We start from the raw sequence: 14,893 nt of genomic DNA on the forward strand, positions 1-14,893 counted from the left end.
ACGTCACGTGGAGAGAATTAACTGCCTACGCTCAATTAAAAGTCCACGTGCTTGGGATCATTATGTTTGTAATAAATAATATTTTTTTCTAGGATACACTACAGCTAATGTCTTGTCTATTCTCTAACTTCTTGCATCTCGATTGAGCATCACCTACACGGCAAAAAGTGAGATGAATTATTGATTATTGACTCTTTCTCTAACCTTCGCTTTTTCCGTCTGTTCAATCGTGGGCGATGAATCCGTACGCATGTCTGTGACGTCCTTAGACATGACGACGAGAAAATCACCTTGATCACCTGACCCATAGCTGTACTGCGACATACTTATAACCTAAGTAAGAAAACCTTCTTCAAACACTATCTCTCTATATAGAAACCGCACCTGTTCACACTTCCAACCGTCCGTGAAAGTGGAAAGCATTTGACTGAGCTCTCCCTCCTGACACTGCAACACTCGATACACATGATTAATATTATTCTTAGAAAGAAGACGTCTCAGAGAACAATTTTTTATGGAGAAAAAATTCCCACTTTTGTTACAGACTGATCACGTTGCTTGATCCGCTCCGCAGCCAATTGCACCAAGTCAGGCAAATTATAAAACTCCGCCTCCTCCAGCACACCTGAAAACGAAAAGGACGAGAGACCGAAAATCGCACATTGACTATATTTAGCGTGCCAAAGGACACCTTCTTCGGCGAGATCTTTATTGATAATCAATTTTCCGTGACGTAAGTAGTTGAGTATGCACGAAAAGTAGGCCGGATCGCGATCGATCAAATAGCTACCCGACTCGTCCTGTTACGCGGACTCGTGACGTCATATTTCGCGTTCACGCCCACGCCCCCACCTTAGCCGACGACAAATCCGGATCGTCGCAGACGAGCCGATGAAGAAACGACTCCGGGCGCTTGCACAAGGTCGCCTTGGTCGTCAGAAAGCGCGTTCCGCCGACGTTCAAGTGGACCCAGTCGAGGAGATAGGAACCAGTACCGTCGCTGCTGTCCGTAGACATACGTAGGTACGGGGTCCTTGAATGTCCCGACAGAAGTATTGTATGGAGGTATGGAGGGCGGAACTTGCCTACGAACGCAGTCCGTTCCAGGAAATTTGCCTAATTGCACACGCGTCCGTTAGTCGAACATCCTTCCGTCTTCGTAATCGAATGCGGCGCCGCAATTTCACTTTCGCGCGGGCGTGTGATCGAGGCACAAAGGTCGAACGCATATTCTTATCCGGGCTACTCGTCTCAGGCTCCCTAAAATTGTCGTACGTCGTTACGAGCGACGCAGTGTGCGCCGCGACGATGTCGATCGAGCAGCGAGGTAGTTCGCGCGACTTCCAACGCTTCGTATCGTCGACAGGAACGACGACGCTACCCGCGCCATCTCATCGCGTCCAACCGATTCGATTGGGCCATCGATTCCAAAAGAAGACGTTTCGGAAGCGAACGTTCTGCCACCATTGCACCGATATGCTTTGGGGCATCGTCAATCAAGGATACCAGTGCCTAAGTGAGAAGACGCCACGTATCGACTCGACGACACTTTGTGTGCATTAGTAACTAGTCGTTGTATCCATCTCCGGGCAGCTGGGGATGAGAGTCGGGGGGGGGGCAACGGCGTTCAGTCATTTTGCCGGTTCTTTTTTACGATCGTCTTCTTTTCTAGCCTGCAACTTCGTCACTCACGATCGATGCCTTCCCGTCGTCGCGATATCGTGCACGTCGAAGGAGGCGCCTCCTATTCGGGTAAGAATGAGGGGAAGGAATCCCCATCGCGTCACGTCGACGGGCTCACGCGAAAAAACCCTCGTCGCATATCACGATCTCACGACTTTTGACCTCCCTACGCGCACGCACGAATAGCTCACTATCCCAACGTCCATTTCAAGGAACGAGTAGCTCACATTTGGTCGCGCGCGAGCGTCTATCGCAAAGAATTCTGCAACGTGTGTCGACGTCGATTCGACGACGGACACGCCGTTCATTGCGAAGGTGGAACGGGGGGCGTGAATCTCAAGAAAAAAACACAAACGACCCTATTTTTTGCATATATAGTCTGTAAGTATTTCGCCCACGAATCTTGTCGCGATCAAGCCGTCGATAATTGCCGGAAATGTGCCACGTTTATGCCCAGTTCGGATGACGTAAGAAAAAAATACGAATAAATTTTTTCCTCTTATCTTTTGGTGGCGATTCAGTCTGAGCGAAATCCTGACCTTTTGCATCATTGGGTCGAAGGAGACGTCGCCCCGGGCGAATTCTGCGTGCGCTGTTTCAAAGATTGCGGCACTAGCGATTGTCTCTCGAGCGTTCGATGCAGCTGGTGCGGACGACCGGTGAGTGAGAAAAACGAGCCTATATTTAGATAGAGAATCCGACGTAGGGGAGGGTCCTCCCACCGGAAAAGTATACATAGTCTAGTCTTTTTCCCTTACCCCCCTCTAAGGCGCATTCAGGCTGCTTTAAATATTTGGACGAGACGTGTGACTTTGGTGCATTGGCTCGGCTCATTGTGCCGCCTCACTGCGTCTCGCTTTCCCTTCCGGATATCGCAGCATATTCACACGGCTCCAAACCCCGTCATTTCTTACAAAGTAACCAATAATAATACTAATAGTGGCTTCGTTTGAGGAAAGCCTTTAGGTCGCGTTTTGCCTAAGACCAATGACGATAGCTTGTTATCTCATTCAGAAGACGATCTAGATGATCTATCTGGTATATATCCATAGTTAAAAGACGCGTGCCGACCCTCTATAGAACTTATTTCAGATCTTCTTCCCGGTTTCTGCATGCTGAGAATCTTCGACGGCTCCGAGAAAACGTTTAAGACGATCGCCGTGGAGAGCACGGCGTCGATCAACGACGTTCTAGTGAGAAAGAAAAGAAGACGCTTGATTAAATAATTCAATTCACGCTTAGTCCACCGCTTTGGAGAAATTCAGAATCAAGGATCATCGTGGCGGGTATTATTTGAGCGAAAAAGTCGTAGAATGTGGGTGTTAGAGGAGTAGTTTTCTTCACCTTTTTTATCGTTCTTTATGCAGCGGGTGAAGAGAGGAAATTGGGTCTCGAATTTTCCCTTGACGACATAAAGAAGCCAAAGGCGGGCGACAATCCTCCTTCTCTTTACCTTCGCACTGACGTAGGATTAGAGAGAAGTTTCTTTTTTTAGTTGTCTAATTTTGGTGCAGGAACTCGAAGGCGATCGAGGCGTTCTAAGGGTTTATCCTGGAATGCAAGGGTGAGTCACTGCCACACTTGTTTAGAGAATTCTCGAGAATTGGCGGAAACAGGTTTTCCGGTCGGCTCAATTTCAAAGCGGTTCCCGTGTCGCGAAGCACGACTGTCGAAGAAACGATTCGGCTTGCTCTGAAGAAACTCAAGCTCAAGGTTTGTCTAAGAGGAAAGTCCTTTTACTAGGCGCAATTCTCTCTAGGACGAGAGTCCAAAGGATTATTCCCTAGTGCAAGTCTCTCTGCACAAAGGAGGTTAAATCTTTAAACATTTTCCCGTGTATCATGCAAGACAATGTAGTTATCTTAGTCAAGGAAAAGGTTCTTGATAGGGATGCGTGTCCTTGGGAAATATTGACAAGCACGAAAATGGTTAGAGGCGTAGTGCTACAGGGACTAGAGAGGGTTAGATATCGGTGTCTTAGCTGTCTCTTCGCGAGGTCCACGCAACGCGATTTTATTTGCGAAAAGATTCCGAATTGACGTCATCGTGCACGGTCAATGTCTTCGTTGGAAATTTTCCCAAGCATTGTAGCGAGGAGTGGTATCGACAGAAAATCAAAGACATATTAGGAGACGGTGAGAGTCAAGAAAAAAAGATAGTCGTTCCTTAGTAGTTCTCCCCCTTAGTTGATAAGGAAGCTCACATTGGGCTCGTGAACCCAAACAATGGTTTGTATATATTATAGCTTAGTTTCTTTGCGTCGTGGGTGGATTAAATAGTTCATAGGCGTTCTCTTTATTGAGTTTTTTCTGCCTGACACGGCGGCGCGAGCCGTCGCCGTTCTCAAGCAGACAACAGTCGAAAAGCAGCAACTTAAAGTCGTCTCACTTCCCTATTATGAGGTACATAGTGACCTTATAACGCCATCTCTAGTTTTTTATTAGGCTTCGGCGCTCTCTTCCAAAACGAGTCCCCTTCTTGTTTTCGTCAATTCGAAAAGTGGCGGCGGGCAGGGGCAAGAGCTCTATTTTTCCCTACGTTATCATCTAAATCCGCATCAGATATTCAATTTGAGTGAAGGCGGTCCATTCCCCGGGTAAAACCGAACTAGATTACATAGAAATTTTTCCACCGTTCTTTTTTTTTCAACAAAAGACTCATGACGTTTCGCAATGTACCGAATTTTCGAATTCTCATATGCGGCGGCGACGGCACTTGCGGCTGGGTACTGACAGCGCTGGACGAAATTCGAACAAAACTGAAGTGCCGTTACCCGCCGACGGCTCTTCTTCCGCTTGGCACGGGCAACGACTTGGCACGCGTTCTCCGATGGGGGTCAGGATACTCAGGGGACGAGTCGATTGTCAGTTTATTGCTCGCCGTGGAAGAAGCAGAGACGAGCGTAATGGACAGGTAAGAGATCTACATATGTATGTATTAATAGACGGGCGAGGGTCAGAGTTTAATTACCCCCCTAAAAAAATCAATTAAGATTCTATTCTTACACTATACGCATAACGTTTTCTAATTTACCTTTGCCCTTTGTGAGATGGACCGTCATCTTCGATTCGTCTTCGCCAATATCCACGATCGCTTCGCGTATTCGCCACGTCAATGGGCGCCCGTCGCCGTCGCCGCCTCCCGCCGTTCGACGTCGCGCCTTCGAAGAAGGCCGCACCGCGTCCGCTCTGCCGAGCATTTCATCGCAGGACGACGACGACGACGTCGTCAACGAGCTTCCGCCCTTGACGCGTCGTCGCGCTTTTACGGATGAGACGAGTTCGCCGAAATCGCGAACTGCCGCCGCCGTGGCGACGCGTTTTGGCGAGACGACGAAGAAGAGGACGGCATCGACTTCGGCGGCGGCAGTTCCGTCCAAAATTTTCATTATGAATAATTATTTGGGGATTGGGATTGACGCTGATATTACGCTCGGTTTCCACAATGCAAGGGAAGAGGCGCCTGAGAAGTTCAATAGTCGGTATGAGTAGAATATACGTGCATGAATAAAATAGGAGAGACTCCCATTCATAAGTGAAGCCATGAGTACGAGAGGAAATCCCTTGGGCTCATTTTATACTAGATCCGCTTACGAGTTTGTTTATTTAAGATTTCACAACAAAGGCGTGTACGTTCGCATGTCTTTGTCGAAAATGGTTTCAAAGGGGAATCTGACAGATTTTCCAAGAATTGTTCGACTAGAGGTTAGAAGGTTCAGTTATTTGGCAATCTTTCCTAAACGAAAATTTCCTATTAGTGTGACGGAAAGGAAAAGAGATTGCCAAGCGATTTGGAAGGCATTATCATACTGAACATTGGAAGGTAGAGAGGCAATTCTAAAGGCTTAGTTTCTGGGGATGAAATCTCTACTTAGCTGGGGATCTGGAGCCGATGCTTGGGGCTCGGAAAAACACGACGTTCGTAACAGTATCGTACTCCCCCCTTCTTTTTAAAAATCTCTCTTTCCAGGGCTTTGTGCCCCCGCGAATCAATGACGGTCTATTGGAGATCGTTGGCGTGACGGGAGTGTTGCACTTGGTAGCTCGGATAATCAAACAAGTCTTCAATTTTTGAATAATTTGACTAGGCTCAAATTCAGGGAAAAGTTCGGTCAGGAATTCGCCTCGCTCAGTGCTCGCACGTAGGAAGACTCGCGTAGACTGGCCCTAGAAATCGCCTAATGCTTTTTTCCCAAAAGGTAAAGATCTTTCTTTCGGATACATTGCCCGTGCAAATCGACGGGGAGCCTTGGCTTCAGGAGAGCAGTACTGTAGTCATAACAAGATGTTCTGAATGGGTACTAGAGGCTCTTTGTTTTTTTCGCTGACTGAATCCGGCACGGGACCTTTCTAGGCAACCATGCTGATGAGAAGTAAAAGGAGCGGCATATCGAAACGATATCCTCACCAGTCACCTGTTTTGAAGCGTAGTCCTCGCGTCATAAGAAAGAGTGTTTCCTCGTCGAGTTGAATTTATTGTTAGACCGACATAGTCGCACCCCGTTATTGTATTCCGCCAAATGACTCGATTTTTAATTATTAGATACAGTATTTTTTACACTTGTGAATCTCTGGGGTAAATTTTTGGCGCTGGTGTTAACGCACGTTAGGAGTCCTCATGACCGATTTTTCTGTAGTCTTGGTCTACGGGTCTAGAAAGGAACCAGTAAAGCTAGAAGGTGAGATCTTTTCATACTGCCTTTCTAACCTGCAAAAAAATAGGTTCTATGTCTAGATGGGGCCTCCACTCCTCTTCAGATTGTCGCCCAAAAAGCGTCCGATATCTACGGCATTCCGATAACAGGTCAGAAGCTAGTTAGCAGGGGAAAATCTCTTTATCCGCTCGACAAGCAATTGAGCGAACTTGGACTTAAAAACGGGGCCAAGGTGATGGTCATAGGAAAGCCTTACAATATCGAAGAAGATGAACAGTACAAGGAAATTCTCTCCATAAACGAAAAAGCCAAGAAGATCTTTGATCGACTGGATAGTATTAGAAAAGACCTGGAGCAATTTGAACGGGGTTTTCTGCCAGAGCAATACGGGGGATCAGCGAGGGAAAAGCTCCAAAAGAGATGCGTGTCTTGTAACGAAGAGCTCATGTGTTGCTTAGAGGAATTAGATGGAATTATAGTCGAACGGAAGCCGGACGAGTTGAAGGAGTGCAGAAAACGAGCTGTTACTCGAATACAGGAGATGATGGGTAGAGTGGATGCAACAGAGCAGAGTATCATGACAGTAGAAAAAAGTGACAATGCCTAAGATTCCCGTGCAAACGAAAAATAAAAAGGTCGTATGAAAATATAATCTAAGTAGCTGCAGCTTGCCTAACGTTCAGAAGCCAAGGCAACTGATCAGTTATCTCCTTAAGCAGCACTTTGTCCAGCTCCCAAAACTGTTCTTCTTTATAAAAGATCCATATTCTGTTTATGACGAAATTCAAGGCGACGTTTTTCGGATATTTGAGCCCGTGTTTATGCGCCATAGACAGGTATTCCAGAGCGGTTTTCTCTGAAATGAACTGCACTATACGATCTGTGCAAGATTTGCTTAGGTTATTGATATGAAAGCGATCAGCCAATGCGAGTACATCCATCAAATGGTCGCAATACTTTTGAGCGTCCATACGCCCGGTAACAATATACGTGATGACGGCGTAGAATGATTCATACGTCGCGTTTTCAATTATAATGGGTTTCTCACTTTCCAGCACTCTAAGAACAGTAAACATTCTCTCAAACTCCTTGGAACGAACGCAAAGAAGAGCTCTATTGACGCGAATGCTCTTTTCTTCGACTAGAAAAACCACTTGATCCGGAGACGCCTTCTCTTGATCTTTATCAAATAATTTTGCCAGATCGCGAGACATCTTATAATCCCACAACGGTTCCGAATGACGTTTTACTTTCACTCGACGAACGGCCTTTGTTTCTGTGAAATAGAGGTATCCTGATTTGGTGTGGTAGAACAAATGATGGGGCTTGTTCAATGAAGCGAGTTCACTTTGGCCATCAATAGATTTAGCTTCACCTGATCCGCACACTGTGAGAATTTCTTCTTCGTCAAAGCGAAGCTTATATATTTTATTGGACAAATCGCAATAGTAGACATTTCCGTCATCATCTGTAGCAACACCACATGGAGACTCGAGATTTTTCCGAACAGTTTCAACGTGATTATCTTTGATTTTTCTTATGGCATGATTTGATCGATCAGCGACGTATACAGAATCATCCGGTCCCATAGCCAATAGAACGGGATCAAAGACATTTTCTCGGATAGACGTAACTACGATACTTCCGTCTTTTCTTACCGCAAGTCCAAATTGGGAATTCAAAGGAGGAGTCTGTCTCACTGTAGAGACTTTTCCCTCGCTTACCTACAAAAATCTACGGTTATGTATCGGAATTAATGTATGCCTACTTTTCGAATTTGATTGTTTCCGTAATCGGCGACGAATAGAATCGAGCCGATCGATGCGAGGCATACAGGACCGCGAAATCTCGCTATGCTCGAGGGGCCGTCTAGATAGCCAGGCAGTCCGGAGAGGCCAGCATAGGTGGAGACCTTTCCCGACATGCGGTTGAGTTTCCAAATGCAATGATTGCTACAATCAGCGACGCAAATCGTGTTGTCGTCTAATACTGCAATTCCACGCAGATCATCGAATGAATCATAGCGAGAGACGGTCGAAACATAATCTACAGTCAAAATGTGAGGCTTCCTACTAGCAAACTCCAAAGATCACTTACATTCCATGACGCTGTTAGTGTCACGCCCATAGGCGACACGTGATCTAACGCGCGTTGTCTTCGTTCGCTCTTCAAGTCGTCGCCTGACGTCGTCGCTATTCCTCCGCGTTCCTGGCTCGTTTTCGGTACTGCACGCCACTGGCGGACTATGTGGACGAATCAGAATCTTGCTTTAGGCTTGTAGAAGGCTGCGAGCGCGACTTCGGCGAGCCACGCGACGTCGTTGCGCAACAGCCTCCCTTTTCGATCGTCTGTGCTCGAATTCCGCCGGCTCGTTAGCAGCGTGAGTCGTTCCAATCATGCTAAATCAGTATTCGACGAGATGAAGTGAGGTGAGCAGAATCGGGGTCCCCATGATCCCTCCGCTCCGGTATTTGTATCGGGATAACGCTACCTACGGACATCTGGAACTGCTTTATCGTGTGTTTCAAACTTGTTGTTCCTGTAGTTCATAGTCTAGCACATGGGGGGTTCCCTAATTTCGACTGCGCGTGCTACGATAGTAATACAGTACTGTCATGTTGATATGGCCATATACTTCGTATGCTTTTCCAAGCACATCAACTATGCAGTCAAAAATGGCAATCATTTTATAATTTTGTACAGTGTAAATCACCTGTGGGACTGAAAAAAGGATGGTAACTGAAGTTGGTTCTTTTGCTTAGCTGTTCCTGCAAACCGAAAATTAAAGAATGCCAGCAAAGGAGGAGAAGAAAAAGAAGAGGACATCTGCGCGCGTTTTTTTGTATTTTTGTAGTGCATGGACTTAGTGGTAGGCGCATGCAGCTTTTGATCTCCAGGACATGGAGACGAAGGCAATGCACTTAGCTTAGAGACTTGCACGTGCGTGCATGCCTTCCTCTTACAGCGCGCATGCCTCTAGGCTAACGCGCGTGTAGCACGTTGCATGTCGCGCGCGGACGTTTTATACCAAAAAGTAGGAAAACCTATGTTCAATTTTTATTTAATAAATATCCCGGATGTAAATAAAAAATTTAAAAGTCCTTCCGGTCTCCCCCTTCCTCCTCCTCCTTCTTCTTCTTTCTTGTCCTTGGGCCGTCGCTCCTGCGCTGCCACTTGACCCCCTTAGGAGGCCAAGCGGTGAGACTGAGACTGCAGTCCCCACAGTGAACTTTAACCCAAGTCCACAGGGGGTAGGCACATTATCCTCCAGCCTCCAAGGAGCGAGACTTTAACCCAAGTCCCCAGGGGAGAGCGCATTAACCTCCAGCCCACAAGGAGGGAGACTTTGCCCAAGTCACCAGGGTGAACTTTAACCCAAGTCCACAGGGGAGAAGCTGATTATCCTCCAGCCCACAAGGAGGGAGACTTTAACCCAAGTCCCCAGGGTGATGGCTTCGTCTACATCTTCTTCTTTCTGCATCTAGAATCATCGGATTGATCCGTTGGGGGAGAGGAGAGAACTAAAGAAAAATCAACGTGAAATCAAAGCACTCAAATCTACGGTCTTATTTACCTTGAATAACTGAAGAAAACGCTGTGGAGGAGGAGGGAATTGATCCATGTATTTATATAGGCATCTACAAAAAATGCCGATTTCAGCCAAAATTTGAGGTGTGAGGTCCAATTGGTACCGCGAGATCAAACAGGCAACCAATCCCCATTGTTATATAAAAAAATCTTAGGAATCGGAGAGGTCACCAAAATGAGCAAAAACCATGGACTATAGTTCACGGTTGCTTAAAAATCTCAACTCACGGATTTCCAAATAAACGCGCTACATCTACTCTATTTTATGAGTAGAACAACCCCACGAGGTCAAACAGTTCGTGCGGATCAAATTTCACACCAAAAAGGACCCACTTCCGGTATGTGTTAATATTAGTCACGCCCTCCGAAATAGCAAAAATTCAAGCGTTAGAGCAAATTTGAGACCGCGGAGTTAACTAAGCACCAAAGCCCTATCGTTTGACGTAAAAAGATTGGAATTCTGGGAGATAGGGATTTTGACCAAAAACCGTGTGCTATAGTTCAGGGATGCCTAAAAACCTGACCTCACGGATTTTCAAATAAACGCACTAAATCTATTGTACTTTGTTACTGTAGCAGTTCTACGGGGTCATACAGTTGGTGCGAGTCAAATTTCAGCCCCAAAATGTCTACTTCCGGTACGCGTTAATATCGGTCGCGTATTTTCAAAAAAAGCCTCAAACAGGTGAAGTAGACAAATTCGAGGCCGTGAACTATAACCGGTAGACCGAATAGACCCATCCCATACGACTTGAAACGTATAGGATGGTGTTATCAAGTCTTCGCTAAAAGAGAAGCGAAACCTTACCTGCATTCGGTCGATATATGATGCGAAGTCGTTCGTCAACTGATTTTGAACGCCGTGCGGGCTTAATATGTTCTTTTCTCGTCGTTTTTAGCAGGTTTTTACGATAGGCCGTGTGCGTGACGCAATGTCGAAGGTGCCCGTATCAAACCGCTGCACGCCCGGATTTCGTCATCCTAAAATCAGAAAATGGGCGAAATTCCACTCCCATTTTTTCAGAGATTCTCCGTGCAACCGTTTAGCATTGTCAAAATCGGCGGCCGACCGACAGCGAAGCCGTATCGAATAATAATCAACTTCTTCGGAGAAGCGGTAGAAGACAAAGTCTTCTTCATCAATCCCTGCTTCGATTCGAACAAAATCGCCTTCAAAACGAGAATCAAAGGCAAGTACGTCTCAGAAGAAAACGCTCCCATGGTGCTCGCACCCCGGAAAAACTTCCTAATGGAAATTCTCGCGACTCCATGCAATTTCGAAGTAACAGTCAACGGAAAATTTTTGCACATTCATCGTCAGCGACTACCGTGCACTGCAATTCGACAACTCGAGATATCGAGCAATGCCTCGGGGGGTCGGGGACCGTCGCTTGAGCTCGACTACTTGGGAATTGAAGTAGAAAAGAAAAAAAATGTCGAATTTAGTTTAGAAAATTCGTTCTAGGCTTATGTAAAAAAGGAGTTGATTTTTGTTCTTCCGTCAAAGCGGGAAGACACTACTAGTCGCACTGCTGCAGTAAATAAACATTGAGGAGAGGAAAGGGGGATCTCTATCTATATATCTATGTAGGGAAAGATAAGGGAGGGAAACGTTATTCAGTTCGTTTCCAGAGCAGCCAATCCCGGTGCTCTGCGCATTCGCAAGAGCCTCAAGGTTGACGCCAAAGGGGGAACAGGGAAAAAATGTATTTTAGCTAACCCCTCTCTCCTATTGAGCGTTTTTTTTCTAATCTTCCCCCCTTAGCTCAGTTCGTCGTCGTATGCGCCAATCCCGGCGAATTCTCCTTTCGAAATGTCAAAGATCCGAGCTGGTATTTAGCCATACAAGACGGGACTTTGACCACAGTAAAAACAAGGCTTTCGATTTTTTTAAAAAAACCTTATTTTTCGTCTCCCAAAGGGAAAAGGCGGCCCCTTCTGCTCCTACAAGATTGCCGATCCCATTGGAACGGGCGAATACATATATCTCGAGTCATGTCAATACCCCGGTGAATGTCTCGCTATCAACGAATTTGGGCATCCAATTTCGCCTCAAACGAACAAAGGAAGCCCCCAGGCTCACTTCAGCATCCGTCTCGTGGTACGTATACATATATAATATATAGGATTAAATATAATGTGCCTTATTGCTTTTAGAATGACCCGGAAAAGAAGCCTCAAAAGGATCATACTGCCCCGCCACCGCCCTATCAGCTTTGAAAAAACTGCCTAGCCTTTTTTAGTGTTGTGTTTGTTTACTGTGCGCGTTCACCTGTTTGATTTTACGACGCGGAAAAGTATTCCTTTACGCGTTTGAGGAGTTTCGCCGAGTCGATGTGCTCGGGAAAAGCGTCGGTCGATTGCTTAGCCAATACGTAGCTTCTCTGCAAATCGCCCACCTAGAAAAGGATCGTAGGATCGCTTGGCATATTGACTACTCTTGTCTACTTTTTCTGAGATTGCTGCTCCGTTGAACTTTGGCTCGTAAAGACACGAATTCAACATTGAACTTGTCTGAAACAGCGACTGAGCCTATCGCGAAGATAAATGAGATCTTTTTCAAAAAGATAAATAATATTTTTTATTTTCACTAGACTACTAAAGGTGGTTTTCAAAGTCGAACATTTGTAGGGCTAGTGACTAATGATAAATTTTTTATTTGGACTCTTTCTAAGACTAGACGCTCCTCCTAGATCTTATCCAAAGACTGAGCCTAATATTGCGAAGATAAATAATATTTTTATTTGGACTAGGACTAGACAGACTAAGATTAATTGAATAGGGACTGGAGGTCTAGGCTCTGTTTTCAAGATATTCTATGTCTATTCACCTGATCAATGCCTCCACGCCGTAGCTCAAGAACTGCGAGATTGTTATATGCCTCTGCATGATCATTGTCGAGTGTCATGGTCAGTTTGAAGCACTGTTGAGCAAGACTCATATCCCCTATACTCTAAAAAAGAAAAAAAGAAAAATATTAATCATGTATTAATAAATTCAATTTATATATAAAATCTTACTACTGCCACGTGTCCGATGTTGTACCACACTTCCGCTATCACATCGTCTTCAGCGAGTTCGATGGATCGTATGAAGCAATTGAGAGCCATGTCGTATTGTTGCGAATAGAAGCAGCATAGGCCGAGATTATTGAACAATTCCGCGTTGTATACGCCCATTTGCAACAAGCGTCTCAAAACGAAAACACCCGTATTAAATAAATAAATAAATAAAATGTGCGCTCTATTATATACCTGTAGTATCTCAACGCAATTTCCGGCATGTCTGTGTAGAAGTGATGATTCGCTATGCAAGCAATCGCCTCCACATTCGTGCTGTCGTACTTCAAGACTTCCTTATATTGGCTCACTGAAGACACAACTTCACCAATACCCTTTATATGATTAATTAATTAATTAATTAATTAATTAGACTATCTCTTTCTTTACCTCGTAAATTCTAGCCAGTGCTATAATCAGAGTAGCGTCATTAGGAAACTTCTCCAAAAACTAAAGAAAAATAACTAAACACTATTAATTATATTCGCTTATAGTCTTCCACCTTTTTGCACAGATCAATCGCCTTCAGAGGCTGATCCAACTTGCTGTAAACCTTGCAGAGATACAGAACGGTGTCGACCATTTCCTGGTGACGTAGAGCGGAGAGAAACTGCTGCTCGGCCTCGCGATACATGCCCAGACGATAGTAGCATTTTCCCAGCTGAACTTTCCATAGCCAGTCTTGAAAACGCATGGCCTCGGTTGCCTTGGCAGCCAATTCGAGAGCCTCAAACAAAGCGTATATGATTCGTTAATAAAAAATGCTATTATTTACATTTCTGACGTCGTTTTCGTGATGGAAAATATAATCAAATAAAGCCTATAGGAAAACCTATATAGTAAAAAAATAGACTATATGGCATACGTTTGCTAGGTGAGGTCTCTGCGCATATTTCGCCAAATTCAGCTTCGAAATATTAATAAAAGGACCACCTGGCTCAGACAGAAGAGACGCCTAAAAAAACCAAATCTTAACCCATATTGAAAAAAAAATAAATCTATTATTACTGTTCCCAATCGAACGTGTCGGCCTGACGCTGACGTCACAGGCCTAATATAGATAACCTCTATTGATGAATTCCTTTTCTCATTGTGGGGGTCTCACCTCGCTGTCATGGCACTGCGAGGTGTCATGATCATTTGCTCCATGGTACCCGGTCTCGTTCCGCCCTGCGTTCCCGGACGAACGAATCCGCTCAACGGACGTCCAGATTGAGATACGGGTCTTATAGGATTAAATACTTATATTTAATTATTTGCGAAAATTCGTTTCGGCTCCACCTGACGCTTTGACTCGGCATTCCCTGACTCGTTCGCGGCACCGCTTTAAACGACGTTCCCGGACCTGGATTGATATATTCGTTTCTTTTTGAAATTTTTTGTTTATCCCTTACGTGCGACTTGAGCGACGGAATTCTCGTCGAGAAGCGTCTCGGCGAGACCTTCTTCGTCAACGTCGAGCTCGTCGACGTAGACTTGCTCGGTGAGAGATCGCGTTTTGAGAAACCAAGCCGCCTAAACGTTTTGCCTTCGATTTCTCGCCTTTTTCGTCGAGCTACGCGGTTCGTGCCTGATCGTATGGATTTTTCAATAGCAGGTCGGTGCATAGCGATATGCAGGAGTCGAAATCGCGTTGGCGAAAGGCGCAATGGGCGGCGAAAAGAGGATCCATGTCGTGCGTTAGAAATCACGTGATAGCATAACGTCTAATTAATTAATTCTTCGATTTTTTAGTCACTCGTTCGGCTTGAAAACTTTCCTAATTTCTGTCCAATAAAATGAAGCTTTTTCTCCAACGTCCGGAGTAGGGTAGTTCTGCTCGTAAAATATTCCAGCGATCGTTCCGACCGTGAAACCAAGAATTGCGAATTTATTGACCGATGCTACGACAACGCCAGTAATAAATCCT

General features: G+C 45.3%; 6 protein-coding genes and 2 long non-coding RNA genes across 9 annotated transcripts; 4 read left to right on the forward strand and 4 right to left on the reverse strand.

Annotated features, from left to right (window-relative positions):
• Positions 1-8: 8 nt before the first annotated feature.
• On the reverse strand, positions 9-1,040 carry LOC136198049 (BTB/POZ domain-containing protein KCTD5-like). Its single transcript, XM_065987960.1, has 6 exons — positions 853-1,040; positions 692-800; positions 534-625; positions 385-480; positions 205-333; positions 9-153 (listed from the first exon to the last, which is right to left on the reverse strand). The coding sequence occupies exons 1-6, from the start codon at positions 1,015-1,017 to the stop codon at positions 124-126; spliced, it is 621 nt and encodes a 206-aa protein (XP_065844032.1). The 5' UTR covers positions 1,018-1,040; the 3' UTR covers positions 9-123.
• Positions 1,041-1,240: 200 nt separating this feature from the next.
• On the forward strand, positions 1,241-6,240 carry LOC136198019 (diacylglycerol kinase theta-like). Of its 2 annotated transcripts, none has more exons than XM_065987926.1 (27): positions 1,241-1,516; positions 1,673-1,752; positions 1,896-1,998; positions 2,062-2,150; positions 2,205-2,342; positions 2,453-2,600; positions 2,650-2,721; positions 2,776-2,876; positions 2,926-2,998; positions 3,051-3,148; positions 3,198-3,247; positions 3,300-3,396; positions 3,443-3,494; positions 3,541-3,611; positions 3,665-3,818; positions 3,870-3,911; positions 3,970-4,085; positions 4,128-4,279; positions 4,339-4,596; positions 4,733-5,164; positions 5,294-5,387; positions 5,441-5,505; positions 5,558-5,600; positions 5,653-5,721; positions 5,771-5,824; positions 5,882-5,980; positions 6,037-6,240. In XM_065987926.1, exons 1-27 carry the CDS (start codon positions 1,309-1,311, stop codon positions 6,151-6,153), a joined length of 3,075 nt encoding a protein of 1,024 aa, XP_065843998.1. In that variant the 5' UTR covers positions 1,241-1,308; the 3' UTR covers positions 6,154-6,240. The 2 variants fall into 2 exon arrangements, with proteins under 2 accessions (XP_065843998.1, XP_065844000.1); XM_065987928.1 differs by having other exon boundaries at positions 1,242-1,516; positions 3,550-3,611.
• Positions 6,241-6,289: 49 nt separating this feature from the next.
• Positions 6,290-7,156, forward strand: LOC136198051 (BAG family molecular chaperone regulator 1-like). Its single transcript, XM_065987964.1, has 2 exons — positions 6,290-6,361; positions 6,418-7,156. The coding sequence occupies exons 1-2, from the start codon at positions 6,301-6,303 to the stop codon at positions 6,942-6,944; spliced, it is 588 nt and encodes a 195-aa protein (XP_065844036.1). The 5' UTR covers positions 6,290-6,300; the 3' UTR covers positions 6,945-7,156.
• LOC136198037 (uncharacterized) lies at positions 6,873-8,467 on the reverse strand. Its single transcript, XM_065987948.1, has 3 exons — positions 8,435-8,467; positions 8,106-8,383; positions 6,873-8,061 (listed from the first exon to the last, which is right to left on the reverse strand). The coding sequence occupies exons 1-3, from the start codon at positions 8,439-8,441 to the stop codon at positions 6,991-6,993; spliced, it is 1,356 nt and encodes a 451-aa protein (XP_065844020.1). The 5' UTR covers positions 8,442-8,467; the 3' UTR covers positions 6,873-6,990.
• A 4-nt stretch (positions 8,468-8,471) lies between these two features.
• LOC136198055 (uncharacterized) lies at positions 8,472-9,428 on the forward strand. The gene is made up of 3 exons (XR_010672657.1): positions 8,472-8,559; positions 8,611-8,766; positions 9,100-9,428. It is a non-coding gene; the product is annotated as an uncharacterized lncRNA (long non-coding RNA).
• On the reverse strand, positions 9,357-10,894 carry LOC136198056 (uncharacterized). Its single transcript, XR_010672658.1, has 3 exons — positions 10,734-10,894; positions 9,912-9,975; positions 9,357-9,858 (listed from the first exon to the last, which is right to left on the reverse strand). It is a non-coding gene; the product is annotated as an uncharacterized lncRNA (long non-coding RNA).
• LOC136198047 (uncharacterized) lies at positions 10,892-12,275 on the forward strand. The gene is made up of 6 exons (XM_065987958.1): positions 10,892-11,342; positions 11,391-11,462; positions 11,517-11,631; positions 11,691-11,791; positions 11,847-12,026; positions 12,083-12,275. Exons 1-6 carry the CDS (start codon positions 10,920-10,922, stop codon positions 12,143-12,145), a joined length of 954 nt encoding a protein of 317 aa, XP_065844030.1. The 5' UTR covers positions 10,892-10,919; the 3' UTR covers positions 12,146-12,275.
• Positions 12,016-14,771, reverse strand: LOC136198032 (tetratricopeptide repeat protein 8-like). Its single transcript, XM_065987943.1, has 14 exons — positions 14,555-14,771; positions 14,379-14,499; positions 14,266-14,329; positions 14,090-14,209; positions 13,993-14,035; positions 13,850-13,939; positions 13,760-13,804; positions 13,487-13,711; positions 13,375-13,434; positions 13,180-13,319; positions 12,946-13,117; positions 12,756-12,878; positions 12,374-12,457; positions 12,016-12,324 (listed from the first exon to the last, which is right to left on the reverse strand). The coding sequence occupies exons 1-14, from the start codon at positions 14,654-14,656 to the stop codon at positions 12,208-12,210; spliced, it is 1,506 nt and encodes a 501-aa protein (XP_065844015.1). The 5' UTR covers positions 14,657-14,771; the 3' UTR covers positions 12,016-12,207.
• Positions 14,772-14,893: the final 122 nt, after the last annotated feature.

The sequence above is a fragment of the Oscarella lobularis genome, chromosome 18, assembly GCF_947507565.1.
Source record: "Oscarella lobularis chromosome 18, ooOscLobu1.1, whole genome shotgun sequence".
Taxonomy (NCBI): Eukaryota; Metazoa; Porifera; class Homoscleromorpha; order Homosclerophorida; family Oscarellidae; genus Oscarella; species Oscarella lobularis.

Excerpts from the sequence above, each read along its gene's own strand:
- LOC136198049 (XM_065987960.1), bottom strand. The coding sequence starts at position 1,017 with ATGTCTACGGACAGCAGCGACGGTACTGGTTCCTATCTCCTCGACTGG. Across the intron at positions 481-533 it reads GTGATCAGTCTGTAACAAAA|AATAATATTAATCATGTGTA; the intron begins GTGGGAATTTTT and ends CTTCTTTCTAAG. Across the intron at positions 154-204 it reads AACAGACGGAAAAAGCGAAG|GTGATGCTCAATCGAGATGC; the intron begins GTTAGAGAAAGA and ends TTTGCCGTGTAG.
- LOC136198019 (XM_065987926.1), top strand. The coding sequence starts at position 1,309 with ATGTCGATCGAGCAGCGAGGTAGTTCGCGCGACTTCCAACGCTTCGTA. Across the intron at positions 3,612-3,664 it reads TATTGACAAGCACGAAAATG|CTGTCTCTTCGCGAGGTCCA; the intron begins GTTAGAGGCGTA and ends TCGGTGTCTTAG. Across the intron at positions 5,165-5,293 it reads CCTGAGAAGTTCAATAGTCG|ATTTCACAACAAAGGCGTGT; the intron begins GTATGAGTAGAA and ends TGTTTATTTAAG.
- LOC136198051 (XM_065987964.1), top strand. The coding sequence starts at position 6,301 with ATGACCGATTTTTCTGTAGTCTTGGTCTACGGGTCTAGAAAGGAACCA. Across the intron at positions 6,362-6,417 it reads GGAACCAGTAAAGCTAGAAG|ATGGGGCCTCCACTCCTCTT; the intron begins GTGAGATCTTTT and ends TTCTATGTCTAG.
- LOC136198037 (XM_065987948.1), bottom strand. Across the intron at positions 8,062-8,105 it reads GAAACAATCAAATTCGAAAA|GTAAGCGAGGGAAAAGTCTC; the intron begins GTAGGCATACAT and ends AGATTTTTGTAG.
- LOC136198047 (XM_065987958.1), top strand. The coding sequence starts at position 10,920 with ATGGGCGAAATTCCACTCCCATTTTTTCAGAGATTCTCCGTGCAACCG. Across the intron at positions 11,343-11,390 it reads TCGACTACTTGGGAATTGAA|GCTTATGTAAAAAAGGAGTT; the intron begins GTAGAAAAGAAA and ends AATTCGTTCTAG. Across the intron at positions 11,632-11,690 it reads AGGGGGAACAGGGAAAAAAT|CTCAGTTCGTCGTCGTATGC; the intron begins GTATTTTAGCTA and ends TTCCCCCCTTAG.
- LOC136198032 (XM_065987943.1), bottom strand. The coding sequence starts at position 14,656 with ATGGATCCTCTTTTCGCCGCCCATTGCGCCTTTCGCCAACGCGATTTC. Across the intron at positions 14,500-14,554 it reads TGAAAAATCCATACGATCAG|GCGGCTTGGTTTCTCAAAAC; the intron begins GCACGAACCGCG and ends CAAAACGTTTAG. Across the intron at positions 13,320-13,374 it reads CACTGGCTAGAATTTACGAG|GGTATTGGTGAAGTTGTGTC; the intron begins GTAAAGAAAGAG and ends AATCATATAAAG.